Source organism: Hoplias malabaricus, chromosome 1, assembly GCF_029633855.1.
Source record: "Hoplias malabaricus isolate fHopMal1 chromosome 1, fHopMal1.hap1, whole genome shotgun sequence".
Lineage (NCBI taxonomy): Eukaryota > Metazoa > Chordata > Actinopteri > Characiformes > Erythrinidae > Hoplias > Hoplias malabaricus.
In genome coordinates this window covers 86,793,533-86,819,232 of record NC_089800.1, presented here as the reverse complement: position 1 = coordinate 86,819,232, position 25,700 = coordinate 86,793,533, and the positions used below count along the sequence as shown (strand labels likewise).

The window sequence follows — 25,700 nt, the reverse complement described above, 5'->3', positions numbered from 1 at the left end:
CAAAGAAGTATGCAAATCAGCGCCTTCCTTGTGTATCAGAACCATGAACTCCGAGCCAATCCCAGCACGATATGCAAATGACACTTGTGCTTGTGTACAGAATGCTAGCATAGTAAGGCGGGGCTTGTCTGAAAACGGGTGGGAAAACAAAGCCATAGCGCGCGAACCCAGGTGCAGTGTTCATTTGCTCTCTCTCCCTCTGTCCGTTTCTCTCTCCGGCGAAACTTAACTCCAGTAAAGCGAAAATGCCCAACGATATCCCAGGCTCCTTCAACTGGACCGAGCCCACACCAGCAGAACCGTGTGGCTGAGAGGAAGAGGGCTGTTTTGAGACAAAAGCCCGTATCAGTTGTGGTATTTTTATTATTTTTTTTTTATTGAGAACCAGGTGCAAAAGAGCAGCAGAGGCAGAGCCGAAGGTAATGGCCGGCCACGAGTGGGAAGACTGGTTTGAACGGGAGGAATTTATCGGACAAATAAGCGACATACGAGTCCAGAACCTCCAAGGTAAGCGGAGATCCCCGAAGATTTCCGAAGAATGGCAGGAAAACCAGGGCTCCGAGACACACAGTTGCATGTATGTGAAGGAGGGCTATCCCAACTTGCAACAGTGTTTCTCTTTCTCTCTCTCTCTCTCTCTCTCTCTCTCTGCTGCAGATCTCTCCATTCACCGGAGAGTAGGATGCACCCTGGTAGTGCTTCTGCATTATTCCATTTGAGCTTGCATTCATGCACTGTGAGAGATCCTAGCAATACAACAGCTTGTAAATGCTACAGATACGTGCAAAAGTTAGGACTCCCAGTGGTCGTTTATAATAAAGCCATTTATTGAGGTCTGCGGTAGTTGTGGTTTAGTCCCTCATTATTATAACTTGGTATGATTTAGCACCTGGTGATCTGAGCCTGCTGTGTCATAATAATCCGATCCTATAGCCCTTCTCATTATTATCTTGTTTATTAGACGCTTGGCTGGATCTATTTGTTACAAGCTGTAAACACATCATCTGTGGGAACAGTCTCAAATATGGCATTTGTGTCCTCATCCTAATACATAATTTCTACATATATATACACTGAGGTGAACATATAGGGAATAGTGGCATGCGCCAACGTTTGCACAAGCCACCATTTACATAGCAGTGTGTTCTCTCATGGGTACTTATTTACACTTAAACCTACAGACGTTTAACCAGCGAGGCCTAAACTTTGGCTTTCACAGGAGTGCAAGTGGGGGCTTTGGAAAGAGGGTGGAGGACTGGAGAGGATCCCTGCAGCTAAGTCTGTTCTTCTGTGTGTTGGAGAAAAGCTGGTGGTGTTGAATTATTTTCTGAATCAGTGTGTGGCCCTCAAGGCAGAGACCCCAGGGAAGCAACTGGCTTTGGCGCTAAAGTGTTTGGAGTTTCATACTAGAAGAGCCGACAGGGCCAAAGTGACCGGTCGTTTCCTATGAAACTGTGACGTCACAAAAACCAACATGTCGGGTGTAATCAGAGCAGTGCTTATGGTCATGTGTAAATGAGTTATGACTGGTGCATAAAGATGTGCAGTCATCTTAAGTCGACATGAAGGGAAAATAATCTTAAAATAGAAAGGAAAATGTAGGTACCGACTCTTTAATGAGCACATAACCCTACATTGATGCTAGAAGACAACAGGTTGCTCATAGTGTCCCACGTTTATCGTGTGTGTGTTCAGGGGCGTTCGTGATGTCATTTGCTGGTGTGTACAATGTGCGAACCTTGCATAATGCACCTTCTTGTGTGAGCAGGGGATAAAAGTGAGGCGTCTCTCTCTCAAAGGCTTCATTTAGTCTCAGCCTTATTCGGTGCATACGTTCAAATCAGAATACGACTTGAATACAACCTCATATCTCCCAATAAAGCAGCTTTAGATGTGAACTAAACAAGCCTTCTTTACTTTCAATGGCCGTACATGAAAGAGAAATTAGGATGTGTTTCTAATTGTCAGCTTTAGTTTGATTAAAACAAACCCTGGTCTGAATGCTCCGTTAGTGCACACCGTTAGAGTAAGTGTGAGTGCTTCCTTGCCAACTCTGCACCAAACAAGTGGACCGAGACCCCCCTGAGCAAGTGGGTGTTAGTCCGTTTCTAAACTAATTCTGGTGCAGTTTAAGTGTGAACACAGTACTAACCAAAGCAGGAGGTGAAGAACGGACTATATTTTGTTCGTGCTGCAGAGGAATTTAGGTGCTGTTTTGACTCCGTTATCCATTACATCACTTCTCACTGTGTTTCCAGTTGGTAAAAGCACCTGATATGTGAATTAAGCCCAGTGTGGGGCTTTGTTTTGACAACACACTAGAGCTGGGCGATATGGCCCTAAAATAATATCACAATATTTCAGGGTATTTAGGCAATAACGATATCCTTGGCGATATGAAAAAACATTGGAAAAAACTTTTATTAATTTCAAGAACAGACTTCTTGCCACAAAATCAATGTTATATCAACATTAATTATATTTAATACAAATATTTATTGGGTGGCACGGTGGTGCTGCAGGTAGTGTGTCGCTGTCACACAGCTCCAGGGACCTGGAGGTTGTGGGTTCGATTCCCGCTCCGGGTGACTGTCTGTGAGGAGTTGGTGTGTTCTCCTTGTGTCTGCGTGGGTTTCCTCTGGGTGACTGACTGTGAGGAGTGTGGTGTGTTCTCTCTGTGTCTGTGTGGGTTTCCTCTGGGTGCTTGTCTGTGAGGAGTTGGTGTGTTCTCCCTGTGTCTGCGTGGGTTTCCTCTGGGTGACTGACTGTGAGGAGTGTGGTGTGTTCTCCCTGTGTCTGTGTGGGTTTCCTCCGGGTGACTGTCTGTGAGGAGTGTGGTGTGTTCTCTCTGTGTCTGCGTGGGTTTCCTCCGGGTGCTCCGGTTTCCTCCCACAGTCCAAAATAACACGTTGGTAGGTGGATTGGCGACTCAAAAGTGTCCATAGGTGTGAATGTGTGTGTGTTGCCCTGTGAAGGACTGGCGCCCCCTCCAGGGAGTATTCCCGCCTTGCGCCCAATGATTCCAGGTAAGCTCTGGACCCACCGCGACCCTGAACTGGATAAGGGTTACAGATAACGAAGGAATGAATGAAAAATAATATTTATGTATATTTAATAATATTTTATTTTAGTACAAATCTCAAAATGTTTATAATTTAGTAAACAATCATAATTTCTCAAGGTTCTGACATTGTAGAAAATAAACACAGAGTAGTTGCTACGCTGAGTCAGTGTGGCCTGTCTGCTGGGGTCAGAGCTCACGTTGTTAAGCATATTTTTTAAACATTTTTGATTTTCCACATACCTCTGCTCGAGGTGGTGAAACACATTAGTTGTGTTTGTCTGTTTTGTTGTTACAGGCTTCTTTCATATCTTATAATTACGGTGTTGTGTTGTACATCTGATATTTTGTATCTGCACCACCTCCGCACAACTTCACTGTGTCTAAATGACTCACGTAATGAATGTACGTGAGTACATTGGTTGAAATGGATGTATACATTTACGCATGAGAAATTTTAAGGTGTCTGTGTGAACGCAACCACCCACAACATTCGTCCCGGTCTTTACCCGGACTTTATCCTCCTTGGCCCTTGGTAAAGATTCGGAGTGAAATTTGAGTCAATGAATGTGAGAGTGGTACAGGAAATGTTCCGGGGCTTCTCCTGCACGTGCTGCACAGGTTCTGCTCCTTGCCTAAAGTATGTTTCATTTCCCACTGTGAGACCACGTCTGACGCTGAAAATCTCTCGCGTTGTGCTGCTTGTGTGAACGACCACTCCGGGTCAGCTCCAGACCCGATACTCCAAAGTTTCTCTAGACATTCTCCAGAGTTCTCCATGTGTGAAAGAAGCAAATGTAAAGTTTTTTGTTTGGTCCAGACCAAGGTAGCTAAGCTACGATTATAAACACACTTTGAATCTAAAGTAATCTTTCTGTTGGTCTGTTTGTCATGAAATGTGGACACAGTGTAAAGGACAGCTGGTATTTTCAGGCAGCGTCAAACAACGAGAACCTTCACAGATCTAGGTTTTTTGATCAGACAGTGACTACTGGCTCACTACTGCTTTGTTGCCTTGGGGAAGATTATAAATTCCTGAACAGTCTCCACCTTTTCTCTTGTTGTGGCCAGTCATGAGGCTTGGGTTTCCACGCTGGATCTCTGGTAGTAGTTTAGAGACATAACTGTAGCTCTGCAGCCGCTAAAGCGTCGTGTTGAACTAGAGTTACAAAACCTTCTCAAGTTGCAGCACCTTGAAGCCTTAAGGCCACCTTCTGCCTTCAGTCGCCATGGAGCTGCTGCACCAAGCCTTCACACCAGCACACGCCTACAACATGGCGAGGAGAAATGGGAAAATAGAAGAACTGCTCATGAAAGCCATGCTTCGAAGAGAATTACATAACACACTCACTTCAGTGAGAGAGCAGTGCCCCCTGCTTTGGAGCTCTTTCTGTTCCCACACATCGAAGGCTCTCAAGAGCCTCGCAGCTGATTGGGATTCGCTCTCGGCTCCGTGAATGTGGCTTTCAGAGAGAGGTGTTCTGCAATGACCCTCCACAATACATCAATAGTTCATCTATCAAAGAGCTTTTGGCGTGCGCTCCTGTTTTATTGTTACGAACTCACATTCCTGTGAACTATTAGTTATGAGGCCTCCGTACTCCCGTCATATTTCACAGCGCCTGAAAAGCATCTTCCAGCTTGATTTAAGACAACAGTTCAGTAGTTCACCATTCAAGTGAAATAAAGCTGCAGAATTAGAGATGCACTCAAACTGAAGATATTCAAATAAACAAACTTTACTCACTGCTGTCCTCTAAAGGCGTTGTAGCAACATACACAAAGTTGGACCTTGGCAGGGTCCTGATAAAGCGCCAGAAAAGGCTTTTTATTAAGAGGCTAAGGCGGGAGGTGTTGAAGCTAGACAGAGACATGAGCCTGAACCAAGATTTTAATGACTATTAACAATCTGATCAACACTGTGGGGGTGGCACTATCAAACAGGTCCAGGGGCCAGGGGACATTGTCTGTAAGGAGTGTGTTGTGTTCTCCCGGTGTCTGTGTGGGTTTCTTCTGGGTGCTTCAGTTTCCTGCCACAGTCCAAAAACACACGTTGTTAGGTGGATTGGCAACTCAAAGTGTTCGTAGGTGTGAGTGTGTGTGAGTGAATGTGTGTGTGTTGCCCTGTAAAGGACTGGCGCCCCCTCCAGGGTGTATTCCCGCCTTGCGCCCAATGATTCCAGGTAGGCTCTGGACCCACCGCGACTCTGAACTGGATAAGGGTTACAGATGATGGATGGATGGATGGATGATGGATGGATGGACAATTAGCAGTGTTTAATCCAGGGTTGTGTGTTATGAAATAGACGAACAGAATCGAACCACTGTAGAAATGCCACAACCTTTTTTCATTGGCTCACAGCAAGTCAAGTACAGCCTGCAATTTGTCTTCACCCACATACCAACAAAAGATTGGCCCACATGTGGCACACCTGCCGTTCTCTTATGGCCCACATAATGGCCTTGAGTCTGAGGGTTAGGGTTAGTCTGGCTGCATCCACTCAGCCTCAGGTCCACTTTGGGCCTGATGTCAGGGGTGTTTTAGTCCAAATCAGGGACAAATCAACAGCTGGCCCACGTCTGGCCCACGACTTTTGCCAGTGCCATAGCTGAGCCATAAGAGACAAAATGTTGCACAGATGAGGCTCGACTGTGTCTGCTATCTGGACAGTGTTTGTCGAGGTCAGGCTGATAGAGGGAAAGAGCCTCCAGTCAAAATAAATGTGATTAAACATCTCTGCTCCTGCTCTTTGGGGCTAAGATGGTTTGAGTAAACTCTGCCCCATTTGCGGCTTGAGCTCCGTGGGGCAGTTTCTCCCTGCTCTGTGTGTTCTGCATATATTAAATTAGATGTGTTTGGACAGTGAGTGTATGTTTGTGTAGTCACAGTAAAGGTAGATCTGCTGTGGGTTTTGTTGTCGTGTCATTGAGCTAATGTTGAGAGGGTAGAAAAGTTCCAGACAGTCGTACGTTTATTAGCTACCACTGCACAGTCCAATTATAAATGGGAATCTAAATATTATGTAGTGACTGTAAACTGCAATCAGTGCTCAATAGGTTGAATTGAGTTGGGGTTTTTGTCCAATAAGGCTTGTCCAGCCTAGCAACAAGTGCTATAAAAGAAAACATTTGTGGGCGGAGCCTCACACTCTGTTCTCACTGTGACTGAGTAAGTGTGCAGTTATTTGTCATTGTAAAATGTACAACCAAATTCCGCATTTAACCCATCTGTGGCAGTGAACACACACACACTAGTGCACTAGGGGCTGTGAACACACACACACTAGTGCACCAGGGGCTGTGAACACACATACACTAGGGGCTGTGAACACACACACTAGTGCACTAGGGGCTGTGAACACACACACTAGTGCACTAGGGGCTGTGAACACACACACACTAGTGCACTAGGGGCTGTGAACACACACACACTAGTGAACTAGGGGCTGTGAACACACACACACACACTAGTGAACTAGGGGCTGTGAACACACACACACACTAGTGCACTAGGAGCTGTGAACACACACACACACTAGTGCACTAGGGGCTGTGAACACACACACACACACTAGAGCACTAGGAGCTGTGAACACACACACACACACTAGTGCACTAGGGGCTGTGAACACACACACACTAGTGCACTAGGGGCTGTGAACACACACACACTAGTGCACTAGGGGCTGTGAACACACACACACACTAGAGCACTAGGGGCTGTGAACACACACACACTAGTGCACTAGGGGCTGTGAACACACACCTGGGGAGCATTTGGGGGTTCAGTGCTTTGCTCAAGGGCACTTCAGCCATGGATGTTCCTGTCGGTCCTGGGGATCGAACCGGCAACCTTCCGGTACCAGGCCCAGTCTCTAAACATTAGGCCAATGCTGCCCCCTGAATGAACACACACACTAGTGAACTAGGGGCTGTGAACACACACACACTAGTGAACTAGGGGCTGTGAACACACACACACACTAGTGCACTAGGGGCTGTGAACACACACACACACACTAGAGCACTTGGGGCTGTGAACACACACACACTAGTGCACTAGGGGCTGTGAACACACACCTGGGGAGCATTTGGGGGTTCAGTGCCTTGCTCAAGGGCACTTCAGCCATGGATGTTCCTGTCGGTCCTGGGGATCGAACCGGCAACCTTCCAGTACCAGGCCCAGTCTCTAAACATTGGGCCAATGCTGCCCCCTGAATGAAGAGGCAGATTATCCACAAAAATGGAAAGATCAGCGTCTGGTCTTCGGTCTTCGGTTCTGTTAAACATCAGTGAGTTTGTGGGTGAAGTCTAAATGAAGTGGCGTGAGCTTAAACGTCCGGCAGAGTTAAAGTGCTGCTTCGAGGCAGAACCGTCAACTGCTGAAGTGTTTCTGAAGTTCTGAAACGCTGCCAGATTTGCCGGATGCAGAAAGTGCAAAAAAACAGAGAAAACCACGGCTGTCATTTCATATGAAGTGATGACTGAAGAATTACTTTTTCATTACTGCACACACACCATTTCATACACATTCATACATTCACTTCTTTCCTTTTCTGCTGCTCATTTTCCAAGTTCATCCAGTGCTTTTAAGTAGTTTTTCTGCTTATTTTTCTTTGACTTTCTCACAAAAATGTCTACATTGTGCATTTTGACAGGAAAAGACTAAATGTAGGATGCTCTTGGATTGTTCCGCGGTGCTGTCTGCATGAGTATCTTTGTATAATAATTTTATGCCCTGTATGAGATTTATGTGTGACCCTACGTCCTGATCCTCAATAACTGAAGAGAAATGGTTTTACTCCTTGTTTCTCTTGCACGCTACTTTCAGAAACTCCTGTTGTACATTAGAAAAGTTTGGTGGAGGGCCAGCTCAGAGTCACTGTAGGCTACAGAGCTGTACTGTGTGTGGTGAGTTTTTAGTGAGGATGGGGAGCAGGACAAAGCTTTCTTCTCTTTCAGTGCCCGTCCCCCTCCAAAAAAACAAAACAAAACAAAACAAAAAAACCCCCAAAATGACCACGTTTCTTCCTGTCTGTCAGAACTGCAGTATTATATCTGCTCTCTCTCTCTCTCTCTCTCTCTCTCTCTCTCTCTGTCTCTCTCTCTCTCTTTGTCTCTCTCTCTCTCTGTCTCTCTCTCTCTCTCCCTCCCTCTCTCTTGCTCTCTCTCTCCATCTCTCTCTCCTTCTCTCTCTCCCTCCCTTTCTCTCTATCTCGCTCTCGCTGTCCCTGTCTCTCTCTCTCGCTCTCTCTCTCCCTCTCTGTCTCTCGCTCTCTCTCTCTGTCTCTCGCTCTCTCTGTCTCTCTCTCTCTTTCTCTCCCCCCCCCTCTCTCTCTCTCTCTCCCCCCCCCCCCCCTCTCCCACCCGTTCCTCAGGCGACTAACACTTAAGTAAATTAAGCTTCTCTTTCCTTTGTGCCCTGAAGTGCGGTGTGTTTACATTAGCGTGGTGAAATCATGGCTGGAGTGCGGCACTCTTGAGTAATCCACACACTATCGTGTTGTTTGGACAAGATCATGGTGTTCCCCAGTTGTGGAAATGTATCTATTTGCTAATCCACAGCTTGAAGTAACCCCACTGCTATCTCTGGGGGATTTTGCTTAATTACTCGTCACGCTGAATGAAGTTGTAAATCCCTCGGAACCACTCGAGTGCACGTCACACTTTAAAGGGCCCGTGTTGTGGAAAATTTATTTCCCCTGCTTTGTTTGAAGTCAGAGTTTATTGTAGTTGGTATTCACTCCCCATTCACTCCCCATTCACTCCCCATTCACTTGTTATGAAGTACCATTCACTCCCCGGTGCATGTAATTTTCATATAGATTTTAAACTGAGAGGACAGCTCATGTGATATTGTGATGTCACAATATTTAAATAATATTAATATTGTTTAGGGTGGCACGGTGGCACAGCAGATCCAGGGACCCGGAGGTTGTGTCAGGGACCTGAGTGTGTGAGTGAATGTGTGTCGATTCCCACTCCAGGTGACTGTCTGTGAGGAGTGTGGTGTGTTCTCTCTGTGTCTGCGTGGGTTTCCTCCGGGTGACTGTCTGTGAGGAGTGTGGTGTGTTCTTCCTGTGTCTGCGTGGGTTTCCTCCGGGTGACTGTCTGTGAGGAGTGTGGTGTGTTCTCCCTGTGTCTGCGTGGGTTTCCTCCGGGTGACTGTCTGTGAGGAGTGTGGTGTGTTCTCCCTGTGTCTGCGTGGGTTTCCTCCGGGTGACTGTCTGTGAGGAGTGTGGTGTGTTCTCCCTGTGTCTGCGTGGGTTTCCTCCGGGTGACTGTCTGTGAGGAGTGTGGTGTGTTCTCTCTGTGTCTGCGTGGGTTTCCTCCGGGTGACTGTCTGTCAGGAGTGTGGTGTGTTCTCCCTGTGTCTGCGTGGGTTTCCTCCGGGTGACTGTCTGTGAGGAGTGTGGTGTGTTCTCCCTGTGTCTGTTTGGATTTCCACCGGGTGACTGTGAGGAGTGTGGTGTGTTCTCCCTGTGTCTGTGTGGGTTTCCACCGGGTGACTGTGAGGAGTGTGGTGTGTTCTCCCTGTGTCTGCGTGGGTTTCCTCTGGGTGACTGTCTGTCAGGAGTGTGGTGTGTTCCCCCTGTGTCTGTGTGGGTTTCCTCCGGGTGACTGTCTGTGAGGAGTGTGGTGTGTTCTCTCTGTGTCTGCGTGGGTTTCTTCTGGGTGACTGTCTGTCAGGAGTGTGGTGTGTTCTCCCTGTGTCTGTGTGGGTTTCCTCCGGGTGCTCCGGTTTCCTCCCACAGTCCAAAAACACACGTTGGTAGGTGAATTTGCGACTCCAAAGTGTCTGTAGGTGTGAGTGTGTGAGTGAATGTGTGTGTGTTGCCCTGTGAAGGACTGGCGCCCCCTCCAGGGTGTATTCCCACATTGCGCCCAATGATTCCAGGTAGGCTCTGGACCCACCGCGACCCTGAACTGGATAAGGGTTACAGATAATGAATGAATGAATATTGTGATATTCTAACATGTTTACCTAAAGACATCATGCAATTAGTCATAATATGGCATACATTGTTTACATGAGTCATTTAGGCACAGTGAAGTACAGAGGAACGTGTCTCTGAATGATTAAAATAACATTTGTAATACAAAAATCTTTTTAATAAATAAAACTATTTAATACTTTTAATAAACATTACATATGTTTAATATAATTAATATTAATATATTTTTTGTTGCAGTAGTGTGTTCTTGAAATTAATATAAATGTATTTTTCATTTTTTCGTCATATCGCTAAGGATATCGTTATCGTGAAAATACCCTAAAATGTTGCGATATTATTTTAGTGCCATATCGCTCCCCCCCCACCCCCCCCCCCCTCTCTACACTCCTCACCGACAGTCACCCGGAGCAGGGCTTGTATTATAAAGAAATGAAGTGTATATGAGAATTGAGCAAGATTTTATCCAGAGTGATTTGGGCCATTTCTATTGGTTCGTTTATCATCGAGTGTAAACACTGTGTAGAGTAATGTGCAGACAGTGCAAAAAGAAGGGTTTTTAATTGTGCCACGAGAAAATACAAAGATGGAGCCACATACAGGATCTCAGCATCTTTGACAGCATGGCTCTCAGTGTAATGCAGCATGAGGTGATCCAGAGCATCAGTGAAGGTGGCCGTGCTGTAGAGTGGGGTCTATGTTTAGCCGAGAGCACCAGCGTTTCACTGGCCTCACACACATCGTGTGCAGTGAGAATGCAGCTGGTGTGCTAAAAACCTCTGCAGCTGAGAGATTATGTAAGCCACATTAACCCTGCAGTTCCCAGCACACTCTCCTCTCTTCTTCCTCCTCCTCCTCCTCCTCCGCTAGAGTATCTTTACCATCCACCTCCTCACTGATACCGCAGTGTATTTCATCAGAAAGTGAGTGGGCTGCGGATGCGACCATGGCTCCGTACAGCGGTTATGGACAGCCCCTGATACTGTGTAGTTATAAATGTATGCTGCATATAATTCAGTAAAGGGTGATCTGCAGTAGTGACAAGGAGTCGACTTCAAAAGAGTTTAGGAATCAAGTGCAAGTCTTGGCCAATGAGTCAGTGAGCCAGAAAACGTAGAGTTGACTCTTTAACTCTGCAGACGTTTTCTGAACTGTGATTGGCTTGAGGGCTATTAGTGTTTAATACGAAGGCTGCAGATATCTGCAACAGTGTCGTCGCTTTGCTATAAAGCCGTCTCAAGCCCATAACTATTCGAACTTGAGTTCATTTGACATAACATTGTATGAATTGTTTTTTACGTTTCTATAATGTCACTGTGACCCGTAGCTTCCCAAAGACGTGGATGAACTTATTTGATTCATTTATTCCTTAATTCCTTTGTCAAAAGCTCTGTTTCTTTATAAAGTGATCACAGTTACGCCAGGGTCCTGAGGTCATGGGTTCAATCACCGCCTCTGGTCACTGTCTGTGAGAAGTATGGTGTGTTCTCTCTGTGTCTACATGGGTGTCCCTTGGGTGCTTCAGTATCCTCCCACTGTCCAAACCCTGGTATGTGGATTGGCTGTTCAAAAATGTTCATATGTGTGAGCGGCTGGGTGGGTGTGTGAGTGACTGTGTGAGTGTGTGAAACTGTCCACAGTTGTGTGTGTGTGTGTGAGCGACTGAGTGAGTGTGTGAAACTGTCCACAGGTGTGTGTGTGTGTGTGTGTGTGTGAGTGACAGGGTCAGTGTATGAAACTGTCCACAGGTGTGAGTGTGTGAGTGACTGGGTGAGTGTGTGAAACTGTCCACAGGTGTGTGTGAGTGTGTGTGTGTGCGTGCGCGGCTGGGTGAGTGTGTGAGACTGTCCACAGGTGTGTGTGTGTGTGTGTGTGTGTGTATGTGTGTGTGTGAGTGGCTGGGTGGGTGTGTGAAACTGTCCACAGGTGTGTGTGTGTGTGTGTGGCTGGGTGGGTGTGTGAAACTGTCCACAGGTGTGTGTGAGTGTGTGAGCGGCTGGGTGAGTGTGTGACACTGTCCACAGGTGTGTGTGTGTGAGTGACTGTGTCAGTGTATGAAACTGTCCACAGGTGTGCGGCTGGGTGTGTGTGTGATGCCATATGATGATTAATGTCCTGTGTGTGTTCCTGCCTTGCGCCCAATGATTCTTTGCATAATAGTTGAAGGATGGGTCCTCAGCAGGACAGCCCTCCAATGACTCTCCTGTAGGAGACGTCAGCTCCCTCACGTGGAACATGCCCTAAAACAGCAGTGTGGGAAAATCAGCCTCTCGGGGCTTTGGTGCCAAATTAAAAACAAGTTTTTCCGTGCAGTTTTAATTTCCTTATGGAAATGAGGAGCTGTGCCAGAGGGAGAACTGGATCACTTTGAAATGAAGACTCTGAAATCCAACCAGTAAAAGTGTGTATATTTTTTATTCACGACAAACCTGCACAGTGAAGTGTGTGGATCTGAAAGGTGCAGAGGATACACAGGAGCTGTCCTTCAAATCCCTCCTAACAAGGCTGTGTCTGTCAGCGGTACGTTCCTTCTCTCTGGAACAGCCTTCAGTGACGTAACAGCTGAGAAATGTAGCCTTCAAGACTGTTTCTGAATAAACCGGATGTATGTGGCAAATATACCTTTAAATATTAAATTTTGTGATATTTGTCATCGCCCCTCAAGATTAATAATCAAATAAAACAAGAAGTGATGTAAGGGACTGTCGACAGATCTAGGATTTCACTCTTCAGTCCCGTAATGAATCATAGCACCTTTTCTATGTAAAAAACATGCCACTGATATAAAGATAAAGTAATCACATAAATATAAATTACTCCCCTCTCAAGAGCCAATAAATTTGAGCAGAAACTTTGGTATAGTAACGTAAAAAATGTTTAAATATACATAATAAATAAATCATAAATCAAATAAAACAAGCCCAGTATGGGACTGAGAGACCAGAAAAAAAACAACAGAACGGAGCGAGAGGCTAAAATATTGGTGACATTTATTCTTATGTAAAAACACACCGGGCAACATTGAGGTCCACAAAAAGATTGAGCTAACGTTCATAAATTGTACGGTAAGTCCATAATGTGATTATGTTTACAGACCTATTAATATCATTCATTCATTATCCAGTTCAGGGTCGTGGTGGGTCCAGAGCCTACCTGGAATCATTGGGCGCAAGGTGGGAATACACCCTGGAGGGGGCGCCAGTCCTTCACGCAGACACACACACATTCACTCACACACTCACACCTACGGACACTTTTTTGAGTCGCCAATCCACTTACCAATGTGTGTTTTTGGACTGAGGGAGGAAACCACACTCCTCACAGACAGTCACCCGGAGGAAACCCACGCTGACACAGGGAGAACACACCACACTCCTCACAGTCACCCGGAGGAAACCCACACAGACACAGGGAGAATACCCCACACTCCTCACAGACAGTCACCTGGAGGAAACCCACACAGACACAGGGAGAATACACCACACTCCTCACAGACAGTCACCCGGAGCGGGAATCGAACCCACAACCTCCAGGTCCCTGGAGCTGTGTGATTGCGACACTTACCTGCTGCGCCACCGTGCCGCCCTACCTATTACAATGTTTACTGTAAATTAGATCTGAGCAGTGGTAGAGACTATTTTGAACCAGGTGGCCTCACATACCCTGTTAAAAGGACGTGTGCTATTACTCAGTTCAGTTGGAATGGACTTATAGAAAACGCTATTTTAGACACCTTCACCTTAAATAACCTGGTTGTGAAGTGCATGCTCAGAAGTGTGAGTCTTGCTCTGATAAATCTGTAACAACTCCGTGAGGTAAGAGGCTCTGAGGTCATTCTCAGTTTGGAGGCTGTGAGGTCTGCTTTATTAGGTGCAGGTGTTTCTGCAGGCTGGCGGTACACTGCTCACAGAGCTGAATAAGGCAAAGCTGGATTTGTTCTTGACTCTGTTTATATTAATATCGATGATGTATGCGAGACAAGTTTGTGATGAGAAATCTCTTCATATCGAAGGTGAGAGTTTGCCAAAAGAAAATTAGGTTTATAACGTATTTCCAGTTTCACCCCAAAGCAGTCAATAACTACATTATTGTTTTATCATACAATATTTGGACATTTCCTGAATAATTGTTGCCCACTGTGTTTGGTTACACAAGAGTGAGCATCGCCAGTATCTCTCTGTTCTGTTCTCTGGTTTTCTCTGGTGTCTCAGTTCTGGAGCCGTCGTGGATTGGTTTTAAAAATGTAGTTTTGTTTTATTTGTGTTATAAATAATTTAGATGCTTATTTTTTTCATAAATTTCAGCTTCATTGTCTGTATTTTCATGTTATTAGACGTATCGTATCGTATTAGACGTATCGGAATAATATCAGTAATTATGATATTTGTTTATATTTATATATAAACAAATTATATATTGTGATCTATTATTATATTTAAATTCATTCATTCATTATCTGTAACCCTTATCCAGTTCAGGGTCACGGTGGGTCCAGAGCCTACCTGGAATCATTGGGCGCAAGGTGGGAACACACCCTGGAGGGGGCGCCAGTCCTTCACAGGGCAACACACACATTCACTCACACACACACACCTACGGACACTTTTTTTTGAGTCGCCAATCCACCTACCAACGTGTGGTTTTGGAGCGTGGGAGGAAACCGGAGCACCCGGAGGAAACCCACGCAGACACAGAGAGAACACACCCCACTCCTCACAGACAGTCACCCGGAGGAAACCCACGCAGACACAGAGAGAACACACCACACTCCTCACAGACAGTCACCCGGAGGAAACCCACGCAGACACAGAGAGAACACACCACACTCCTCACAGACAGTCACCCGGAGGAAACCCACGCAGACACAGGGAGAACACACCACACTTCTCACAGACAGTCACCCGGAGGAAACCCACGCAGACACAGGGAGAACACACCACACTCCTCACAGACAGTCACCCGGAGGAAACCCACGCAGACACAGAGAGAACACACCACACTCCTCACAGACAGTCACCCGGAGGAAACCCACGCAGACACAAGGAGAACACACCACACTCCTCACAGACAGTCACCCGGAGGAAACCCACGCAGACACAAGGAGAACACACCGCTAAAACTAAAATGTGCAAATAAATGATACAATTGTCTATAATGATAATTAATGGGGTATTTTTCTGTTCCTTTAATTTCATCATAATCAGATACGTACACACATAATATCGGACATCCTCATCGGCCCAGAATTCCCATATGAGTGCAACATTCTCCCACCCTTTTGTCAATTAATGGTAACATTTGTGTGAAAATTGTGAGGTTTGATTTAAACGATTAAAAGATGTTGATTTCATTGTTAGTGAATGTGAGCATTGTGTATAAATACTTTTTTTTAAAGTCAGTGTTCATTTTTAATGCTGTGCAACAGTTATCATAAAATAACAAAAGAGCATCGGCATGTTTAAATATTTAATAACAATTATACGTTACAGAAAAACCCTTTAAACTCATTTATAAGCCCTTTATATTGCCATTATATCAGTGGAATAAAACAATCTTTTATGTTATTGTTTATCACAGTGATTTCTGGGGCCGGGTACGAGAGGGGACTGTTGTGATCTCTCTGACTCTTGGCCACAGATGGCTGTGTCATCCCCAGGGGTGGAGAGATAGGGCCAGTGCTTACACGGTGGCGCCATTGGGTGCCCACACTGTGTAAATGAAATGCTGTAAAAGCTTAAAGACCTGCTGACCCCACGGCATGACCTCTGTTTTATAATGTCTTACGCTTTATTTTTATTACAAGCTTTTATTCCTAGGTTTCAGTGTCTGTAAGTTTAGCTGCTCATATCAGGTGGTGCAGCTTTATCAGATTGAGGAGATTTTAATGTGGTATTTCCTTCAGCAGGCGCCACACAGTGTTTACAACACACACACACACACCACAGCACTTCAGAGAAAGAGGTCAGAGAGCCGGTGCCTGTTCTTTGACCCTGATCATGTCGAGGGCTTTGTGAACAGCTAAATTAATGGCTTACAGAGAGTCATTTTGGTTACGTTTGTACACCAGGAGTACGCCGGGATCAGAGAATGAATGCTCTTTTTATATGTGAACAGAGTAATAAGAAAATGCTTTACAAAACACACTCAGCAGTGATACGAATTCAGTTACTGTTTGTTACGTTCTATAGCTGTCTTTCCTCTCTACTGCCCCCATATGTCCATGTGTGTAGACGTCCCTTATCACAGTGAATTCAGCTGTATTAAGATGCCTCCATTGCTGGACAGGTCTGTAGAAAAGCATGAATTAATATGGGACAAATGGGTGACACGGGGGCGGCACGGTGGCGCAGCAGGTAGTGTCGCAGTCACACAGCTCCAGGGACCTGGAGGTTGTGGGTTTGATTCCCGCTCCGGGTGACTGTCTGTGAGGAGTGTGGTGTGTTCTCCCTGTGTCTGCGTGGGTTTCCTACGGGTGACTGTCTGTGAGGAGTGTGGTGTGTTCTCCCTGTGTCTGTGTGGGTTTCCTCCGGGTGACTGTCTGTGAGGAGTGTGGTGTGTTCTCCCTGTGTCTGCGTGGGTTTCCTCCGGGTGACTGTCTGTGAGGAGTGTGGTGTGTTCTCCCTGTGTCTGCGTGGGTTTCCTCCGGGTGCTCCGGTTTCCTCCCACAGTCCAAAAACACACGTTAGTAGGTGGATTGGCGACTCAAAAGTGTCCGTAGGTGTGAGTGTGTGTGTGTGTCTGTGTTGCCCTGTGAAAGACTGGCGCCCCCTCCAGGGTATATTTCCGCCTTGCGCCCAATGATTCCAGGTAGGCTCTGGACCCACCGTGACCCTGAATTGGATAAGGGTTACAGATAATGAATGAATGAATGAATGAATGGGCGATACGGTGGCACTGTGGACCCTGTCACAGTCACAAATGCTGCATTCCATTTGAACTCGGATGTCTGAGTATTTTGAGTTTAATATTCTTGAAAAATCTGTATTCGTTTTCATTCTCAGTCTCTCTTTCGCCTCCAGAAGTTTCTCGCTTTTGACGGGGGTCGGGATCTAGACAGTCATTGGCTGCTAAAGTTAAGCCCCTGGGACACTGTGGAGATGCTCATTGTTAAATGTTGGCTAGAGAGGTATGAAACCATCTGTCATTAGGCTGTAAAGTGATGGAGCAGGGTCCTCTGGAGGGATAAGGCTCCGTCCAGTAACTCTACAGTGAGTAGTGAGGAGTGGCTTTGGTGCCCTAGCATGGACCTGACCCTCATGCCATCAGACTTCACCACAACGTTCCCATATCCAGAATAAGCCTTTGGTTGGCATCATTTTAGAAAGAATGTTAGATGAACACAGTCACTCTAACATCAGCACATACTCCGTTTATCTTTTCTTTCTCTTTCAAACTCTGATCCTGAATATCCACTCGTCCTCTGTTCCTTCAGGCTGCTGAGACGTTGCAGCTGGGGTATTTATTTGGTCTTCAAGAGAGTTTTTCCTGTCCCAAAGACGGGATGAACTGTTCCCCCCGCTGCCGGCCAATGGAGCTTAACTCTGCAAAGACCTTTAGCCCCAAAATGCCACTTTAAACACCAGTTTAGCACCTGATCCATCATCCCGGGTCAGTACAGCACACAAACACCCACCACGCTCCTGTGCTTATTATAACTTTTCACTGCCTGACGCAGATCTACTAATTCTGCTTTGCTTGTACAGACCTGAATTCTTAGGCATTACTTCTGTGTTGACAGTTAAACTGAGGAACAGCTCTGATTGAAATCGATGGTTTTGAGCCAGTGAAAACACTGATACACGCACAAAGGCTGAATGAAAACACTGCAGCGTGTTACAGGACAAGGGACTCGTTTATCCAGTGAGGGTACAGCCCATAATAGGACATATTCATCTCTGTACCATCAGGGTAGGCTACTTTAATATGGATGTGGCAGCACTCGCATGTTTTTCAGCACAGACTCTTATCTACTGCCTCTGGATTTCAGTGTTTCCCCAGAGTTTACCTTCAAAACATTCTCCTAAAATTACATATGAACAGAAACTGACTTAGAGACACTCTACGTAAGGTTTTTACTTCAGAATTTCAGCTTCAAAATCATTGTGATGTTCCACTGGACACGGGTAGGAACCCCCTCTACTTACTTGATTTCAGGAAAGTTCTGTAAAAGTGAATTACTCTTTGCAACTGTAGGGGGAGCCCAAGAGCAAAAACACCAAATCTTACCTAGTGTTCCTTTAACATAACAGACGTCAGTGGGTGTATGTAACGCAAATTCAGAACTACAGCTGTTAAGCTTCGACAGTTTTAGAGGTAGGAGATGGGATAATGTCTTAGAAACAGGCCTTAGATCCTTAACATACTGGAGCAATGCAGTAAATAGTTGTTCATTCATTCATTCATTATCTGTAACCCTTATCCAGTTCAGGGTCGCGGTGGGTCCAGAGCCTACCTGGAATCATTGGGCGCAAGGCGGGAATACACCCTGGAGGGGGCGCCAGTCCTTCAAAGGGCAACACACACACTCACATTCACTCACACACTCACACCTACGGACACTTTTGAGTCGCCAATCCACCTACCAACGTGTGTTTTTTTTTTTTTTTTTTTTTTTTGGACTGTGGGAGGAAACCGGAGCACCCGGAGGAAACCCAAGCGGACACAGGGAGAACACACCACACTCCTCACAGACAGTCACCCGGAGGAAACCCAAGCGGACACAGGGAGAACACACCACACTCCTCACAGACAGTCACCCGGAGGAAACCCAAGCGGACACAGGGAGAACACACCACACTCCTCACAGACAGTCACCCGGAGGAAACCCACGCAGACACAGGGAGAACACACCACACTCCTCACAGTCAGTCACCCGGAGGAAACCCACGCGGACACAGGGAGAACACACCACACTCCTCACAGACAGTCACCCGGAGCAGGAATCGAACCCACAACCTCCAGGTCCCTGGAGCTGTGTGACTGCGACACCTACCTGCTGCACCACCGTGCCGCCCAAATAGTTGTTCAGGTTACTTTTAATATCCTTGGCAAAGTGGTGGCTGGGAATTCTCCACCTGCCTCACCACTGAACTGTTTATGAAAGTGCACGATTTCTGTTTCCTGCTTCTATTATTGAGAAAACCTCAAATATAACTTTTACAGTGGTTTTATTTTTGCCCGTTGAGTTAACTTCAGAAGAATAGTCAGTAGTGGTGCTCTTGTGTGTACAGGAGATGTAATAAAGGCATCTGGAAATGAACTAAAAACTACACGGCTGTACACAGTGCACGGTGACGTTTACTGACTGGACTCCAATCTAAAGCTTGTGAGGAATGTGTTTGGGTCTGGTTTTATTCCCTTAAGGGAAGAACCAATGATATTCTTCAACAAAGTCAAAGAGAGAAGGAATGATTTATGGGTTTTAGAGGGTTTTAATGGAGTGACCCATCAGCCTGTTGCTCCGCACACTTTTCTTCTCAGATAACGCACCTATTTTAAGCCTAAATCTAATATTTATAAGTTCCTGGACTGGAACATCTGGCATTTCAGGTCACACTTAATGTGTTTGTAGACCTTTTTTTTTTTGTTTTACAGAATAAACTTGAGCTTGTTGAATGGAAAGCTCTGTTCTGGTGTCACTTCTCCAGACGTTCTGTGAAGAATCACCCAGAAACAGCTCTTTCCTGTAATGAAAGGTTTTCCAAAGCCTGGGCCAAATGGTCTGCTTTTGGACCGCGTCAACACTGTCGCAGAGAGGAGACGACTCTTAATCACAGCTCCAGTGTCCGACGGCGGTGGAAGGACAGGGTCTTTGTTCAGTTTCACCTCTCTTCTGATCACGTTGAGGAAGCATTTTTATAAATTTAATACTTAAAGCTGAATTTAGCGTGGCAGACTGTCGTTAGGTTGGTTGTTGTGATGGACACTGCAGGGTGTTTGTCTGCCTCTGATGGGTGTGTTATAGAAGTTAAATATCCACACTGACGAGTTACCTAATAATTAAGGTTAGAATTAAAATAGCAGCTCTTGTAATTGCGATATTTATTAAAAACCTACACATCTTTCAGCCTTGCGTTGTGGCTATGAATTAGTGGCAATTTGCTCTGTTACACGCTGAAGGGTTTTAGAGTAGACAAGAAAAAATTGGATTTATTTATAATGTTTTTAATTTTACGAATAGACTCGTAAATTATATTTTACCAGGAGTGCACACACATCTCACATACAGAGTCAATGCATGTTGCTATTGTTGACTACTAGCCCTCCTAGCATGTCACTATTACTGTATTTAACCCAAAACCTGAGCCCAGGAAAATGCTGCAGATTAAAGGCTAAGCACCACTTAATGGACCTCCATGAATATTTCACATTATTGTAGTTACTGACAGATATAAGTATGAATTAAAATGAAAACAGCAGCTTAATTTGCTTTAAAACTGACAATTTTATTAAATTGACGGAAAAACCCGAGCTCGCTACGGAAATTCTTGAACGCGACCGTGACGTCACTGGTGGACAACAGCCGAACAACGCCACGGTAAAACACCGTTATGACTGACTGTTATGACAGTATCTAGCTAAATAACCAACATTATTCATGACAATAGCCTAGCAATAAGCTAAACTCAAATTTAGAGGTACCGTTATTCTTGTAAATGTGATCGAAGTCGAACTCGAATTCATCCGACACTATAAACCTCCGTAATGCAGCTACGTAGCCGAGTATAATCTGAGACACCGAGTTTAGCAAGTCAAGCTAACGTTAACTAACACCAACTAAAACAGGCGAAGTGAGTGTCCTTACCCTGTTTACCTCCATGTTACAGAGGCTCTTGAACACCTTTCGTTGGTGTCCTTACATGCCCATATTGTTGGAAAAGCGCCAGTGAAATGAGCTACAGATAACGGAGTGAGCGGATGGTCCTTTCCAAAGTGCCCGTTTAAAGTGGACAAATTTAGTCCATTTTCTGGATATTTTGGGATCTTTGGGCCATTTGTTCACAGATGTCCCACTGTACATTGAATGATTGCAGCCAAAAACAACACACCTTTTCGTCATTTTGCATTAAATTAAGTGCAGCTTCTAGAGTTGTTGTCCACCATCTACGTCACAGGCAAGACGCCTATTAGAGTTTCCCAACACCGTTGGGGGGGGGACAACGGTCTTTTAAACCTTATTCCTTGAATTAGTAAGAAATAACATGTTTTCTGACGATCAATAAACACAAGTTAGGAACTCAAAGTCCACTGTATTTATTTGTTTGACACTTTCATATCACTGGTGCTTAGCCTTTAAAGGTGGCTTGAAATATTCACAAAGAAAGGTTGTCATTCTTCAAAATAACAAATGTTAAGTCACCTGTCACCTTTTACATTTGCAGCATTTGATGGAGGATGGTACTGTGAGCGATGAGGTAAAAACCCAGAATGCTCTTGTTGTAATGAACCACAAGAGATGGTGCTACTTTGTGTAGGTCTACGCTAGACTTCGCCAGCTGCTTTGTGCCACTTTATCTGGCAACCCCAGGGCCAAGGTCTGTGCTGATGCTGTAGCCCCCTTTAAGGCCCCCTCAGCTGAAAGAGGAGTGATACATATACAGTACAATGTCTCTGCTCTTTTACTACAGAATATATCAGCACTCATGGATTATCTTGTGTCCAATAAAGTAGCAGGTAATAACTCACGTCAGTATACGATGTAAAATAATATAAAACTATGAAAACTTTTGCTCTTGTCAGTGATAACAATGCCTTTTAAGAGTCAAACTGCTTAAATAGTCTTTGATAAATAACGACAAGAAAAAACAAAGCTTGAAGCTGAAGTCATTTGTTTGAACTTGTGTTTCATGTTTCTGTTTAAAGGTCTATTTGGGTAAAAGCTCGGATGGTTTACGCGCACCGTACAATGTTGTATTTAAAAGATATAAAGGGTTGTGCAGTAAAAGTGAGTTCCTGTAGAGCAGCTCCGTGTTTATTCGCCGAACAGCTCCCACGGGATCGGTTTTGTTGGGTCTGGTTGAACATGTATCTAATGAAAACCATGCCTCGCTGAAAGCCTTTGTTGTCGTGGAAGCCTTTCGGATAAAACAGAGCACAAAGTGAGACGTGGAATCAAAGAGCAGGGCCCTGCGCCGCCCTGAAAGAGCCTGGCTGGGTTTGGGGAGCGTAGGAGGACGTCTGAAGCCTCCCTCACTAACGATTCCTCGGCAGGATTTTAATTGGGATCCAGTGAAGTGAGACTTGTTTACTGCTGCTTTACCCTCACTTCAACCCAGGGAGGAAGGGATGGCTTCGTTATGTTTTATCTGTCTTGGAGCACAGGCCTTGGTTTTTGAAAATTATAAAACTGACTATGTTCATATGCTCCTCATCACTCTGTATGTTCAAATGCTTGAGAGATATCAGCTGCTTTAAGGTGGACCCACTGTGGACAGACACCTGTGACATGGTCAGAACTGTAAGCTGCTCTAGATTACTTCAGCAAATGCAGTAAATGTAAATGAAATCAGAAAATGGTTCTATAAAGAACCCTGAGCACTCAAAGAAACGTTTGCATTTTTAAAGGGGTTCTTCAGCTTCATGGAGAATGTGCTACAGATGGTTCTAAATAGCACCTTTTAGAAAAATGGTTCTATACGGCATCAAAAATGATTCCTCTCTTAACCATAGAAGAACCCTTTTTGGTGCCAAATAGAGCCCTTTCTAAAAGGTGCTGTATAGAACCATCTGTAGCACATTCTCTGTCAATCTGAAGAACCCCTACACTTCATGGAAAAGGTTCTTCTAATGCTCAGGGCTCTGTAAAGAACCCCTGATGTACCATCCATTGTAGGTGTATTTTATGAAAATATGACATTTTTATCCCCAAATTAAGGACATTTAATTAAAGATAAAGATACAATAGTCTCAGTCTTCTTCAGGTCTTAATTCACCTACATATTTACACAGAGATAGTTGTTATATGATTGAGGCCGGATTATGAGATTCTGCCTCGGCCTCTGAGCTGCATCTGTTTCCTCTAGTTCTGCTTCTGCTTCAGTAAAATGATCCTTTTTGAATATTTCCGTCATCAGAGGCCAGAGTCAGCCCTAGAATTTCCATTTTTTGTGCCACGCTGAAATCTGTTGCATAATTAAATGGGCAGGAGGCACCTGACCTGCATGAGCTCCTCTCAACATCTCAGGAGCTTTAAGGGTTAAACTGGTACATTTTTGTCTGCAGTTTTCCTCTCTGCTCTGTTTCTGAATCACTGTCTCCAGCTGCGGTTATTACACCACTGCAGTTAACGAGGCTTTAGGACCGAAAGACGTTCAGGTTCAACAGTGACCTAAAGGACATTTTTAAATAAAAAAAAAGTCCTTTAAGTTTTCTTTAGTTTACCTTTTAGCTGAGGTTTTATAAAGGTTCAGGGTTAGTCCAGGTTTTATAGAGGTTCAGGTTTAGTTGAGGTTTTATAGAGGTTCAGGTTTAGTTGAGGTTTTATAGAGGTTCAGGTTTAGTTGAGGTTTTATAAAGGTCCAGGTTTAGTTGAGGTTTTATAAAGGTCCAGGTTTAGTTGAGGTTTTATAAAGGTCCAGGTTTAGTTGAGGTTTTATAAAGGTCCAGGTTTAGTTGAGGTTTTACAGAGGTCCAGGTTTAGTTGAGGTTTTATAAAGGTCCAGGTTTAGTTGAGGTTTTAAAAAGGTCCAGGTTTAGTTGAGGTTTTACAGAGGTCCAGGTTTAGTTGAGGTTTTATAAAGGTCCAGGTTTAGTTGAGGTTTTATAAAGGTCCAGGTTTAGTTGAGGTTTTATAAAGGTCCAGGTTTAGTTGAGGTTTTATAAAGGTCCAGGTTTAGTTGAGGTTTTACAGAGGTCCAGGTTTAGTTGAGGTTTTATAAAGGTCCAGGTTTAGTTGAGGTTTTACAGAGGTCCAGGTTTAGTTGAGGTTTTATAAAGGTCCAGGTTTAGTTGAGGTTTTACAGAGGTCCAGGTTTAGTTGAGGTTTTATAAAGGTCCAGGTTTAGTTGAGGTTTTATAAAGGTCCAGGTTTAGTTGAGGTTTTACAGAGGTCCAGGTTTAGTTGAGGTTTTATAAAGGTCCAGGTTTAGTTGAGGTTTTATAAAGGTCCAGGTTTAGTTGAGGTTTTATAAAGGTCCAGGTTTAGTTGAGGTTTTACAGAGGTCCAGGTTTAGTTGAGGTTTTACAGAGGTCCAGGTTTAGTTGAGGTTTTATAAAGGTCCAGGTTTAGTTGAGGTTTTATAAAGGTCCAGGTTTAGTTGAGGTTTTATAAAGGTCCAGGTTTAGTTGAGGTTTTATAAAGGTCCAGGTTTAGTTGAGGTTTTATAAAGGTCCAGGTTTAGTTGAGGTTTTATAAAGGTCCAGGTTTAGTTGAGGTTTTACAGAGGTCCAGGTTTAGTTGAGGTTTTATAAAGGTCCAGGTTTAGTTGAGGTTTTATAAAGGTCCAGGTTTAGTTGAGGTTTTATAAAGGTCCAGGTTTAGTTGAGGTTTTACAGAGGTCCAGGTTTAGTTGAGGTTTTACAGAGGTCCAGGTTTAGTTGAGGTTTTATAAAGGTCCAGGTTTAGTTGAGGTTTTACAGAGGTCCAGGTTTAGTTGAGGTTTTATAAAGGTCCAGGTTTAGTTGAGGTTTTATAAAGGTCCAGGTTTAGTTGAGGTTTTATAAAGGTCCAGGTTTAGTTGAGGTTTTACAGAGGTCCAGGTTTAGTTGAGGTTTTATAAAGGTCCAGGTTTAGTTGAGGTTTTATAAAGGTCCAGGTTTAGTTGAGGTTTTATAAAGGTCCAGGTTTAGTTGAGGTTTTATAAAGGTCCAGGTTTAGTTGAGGTTTTACAGAGGTCCAGGTTTAGTTGAGGTTTTATAAAGGTCCAGGTTTAGTTGAGGTTTTATAAAGGTCCAGGTTTAGTTGAGGTTTTATAAAGGTCCAGGTTTAGTTGAGGTTTTATAAAGGTCCAGGTTTAGTTGAGGTTTTACAGAGGTCCAGGTTTAGTTGAGGTTTTATAAAGGTTCAGGTTTAGTTGAGGTTTTAAAAAGGTCCAGGTTTAGTTGAGGTTTTATAAAGGTTCAGGTTTAGTTGAGGTTTTAAAAAGTTCCAGGTTTAGTTGAGGTTTTACAGAGGTCCAGGTTTAGTTGAGGTTTTACAGAGGTCCAGGTTTAGTTGAGGTTTTACAGAGGTCCAGGTTTAGTTGAGGTTTTATAAAGGTCCAGGTTTAGTTGAGGTTTTAAAAAGGTCCAGGTTTAGTTGAGGTTTTAAAAAGGTCCAGGTTTAGTTGAGGTTTTACAGAGGTCCAGGTTTAGTTGAGGTTTTACAGAGGTCCAGGTTTAGTTGAGGTTTTATAAAGGTCCAGGTTTAGTTGAGGTTTTAAAAAGGTCCAGGTTTAGTTGAGGTTTTACAGAGGTCCAGGTTTAGTTGAGGTTTTATAAAGGTCCAGGTTTAGTTGAGGTTTTACAGAGGTCCAGGTTTAGTTGAGGTTTTAAAAAGGTCCAGGTTTAGTTGAGGTTTTACAGAGGTCCAGGTTTAGTTGAGGTTTTACAGAGGTCCAGGTTTAGTTGAGGTTTTATAAAGGTCCAGGTTTAGTTGAGGTTTTAAAAAGGTCCAGGTTTAGTTGAGGTTTTAAAAAGGTCCAGGTTTAGTTGAGGTTTTATAAAGGTCCAGGTTTAGTTGAGGTTTTACAGAGGTCCAGGTTTAGTTG

General features: G+C 44.4%; 1 protein-coding gene across 1 annotated transcript in view; it reads left to right on the top strand.

The window, feature by feature from the left end:
- The first annotated feature begins 202 nt into the window (after positions 1-202).
- Positions 203-25,700, top strand: part of clmna (calmin a) — a 48,326-nt gene continuing 22,828 nt past the window's right edge. Inside the window, exon 1 of the mRNA XM_066675913.1 lies at positions 203-507. Within this exon, the coding sequence (XP_066532010.1) occupies positions 423-507 (85 nt within the window). The 5' untranslated portion in view covers positions 203-422. The remainder of the gene's footprint in view (positions 508-25,700) is intronic.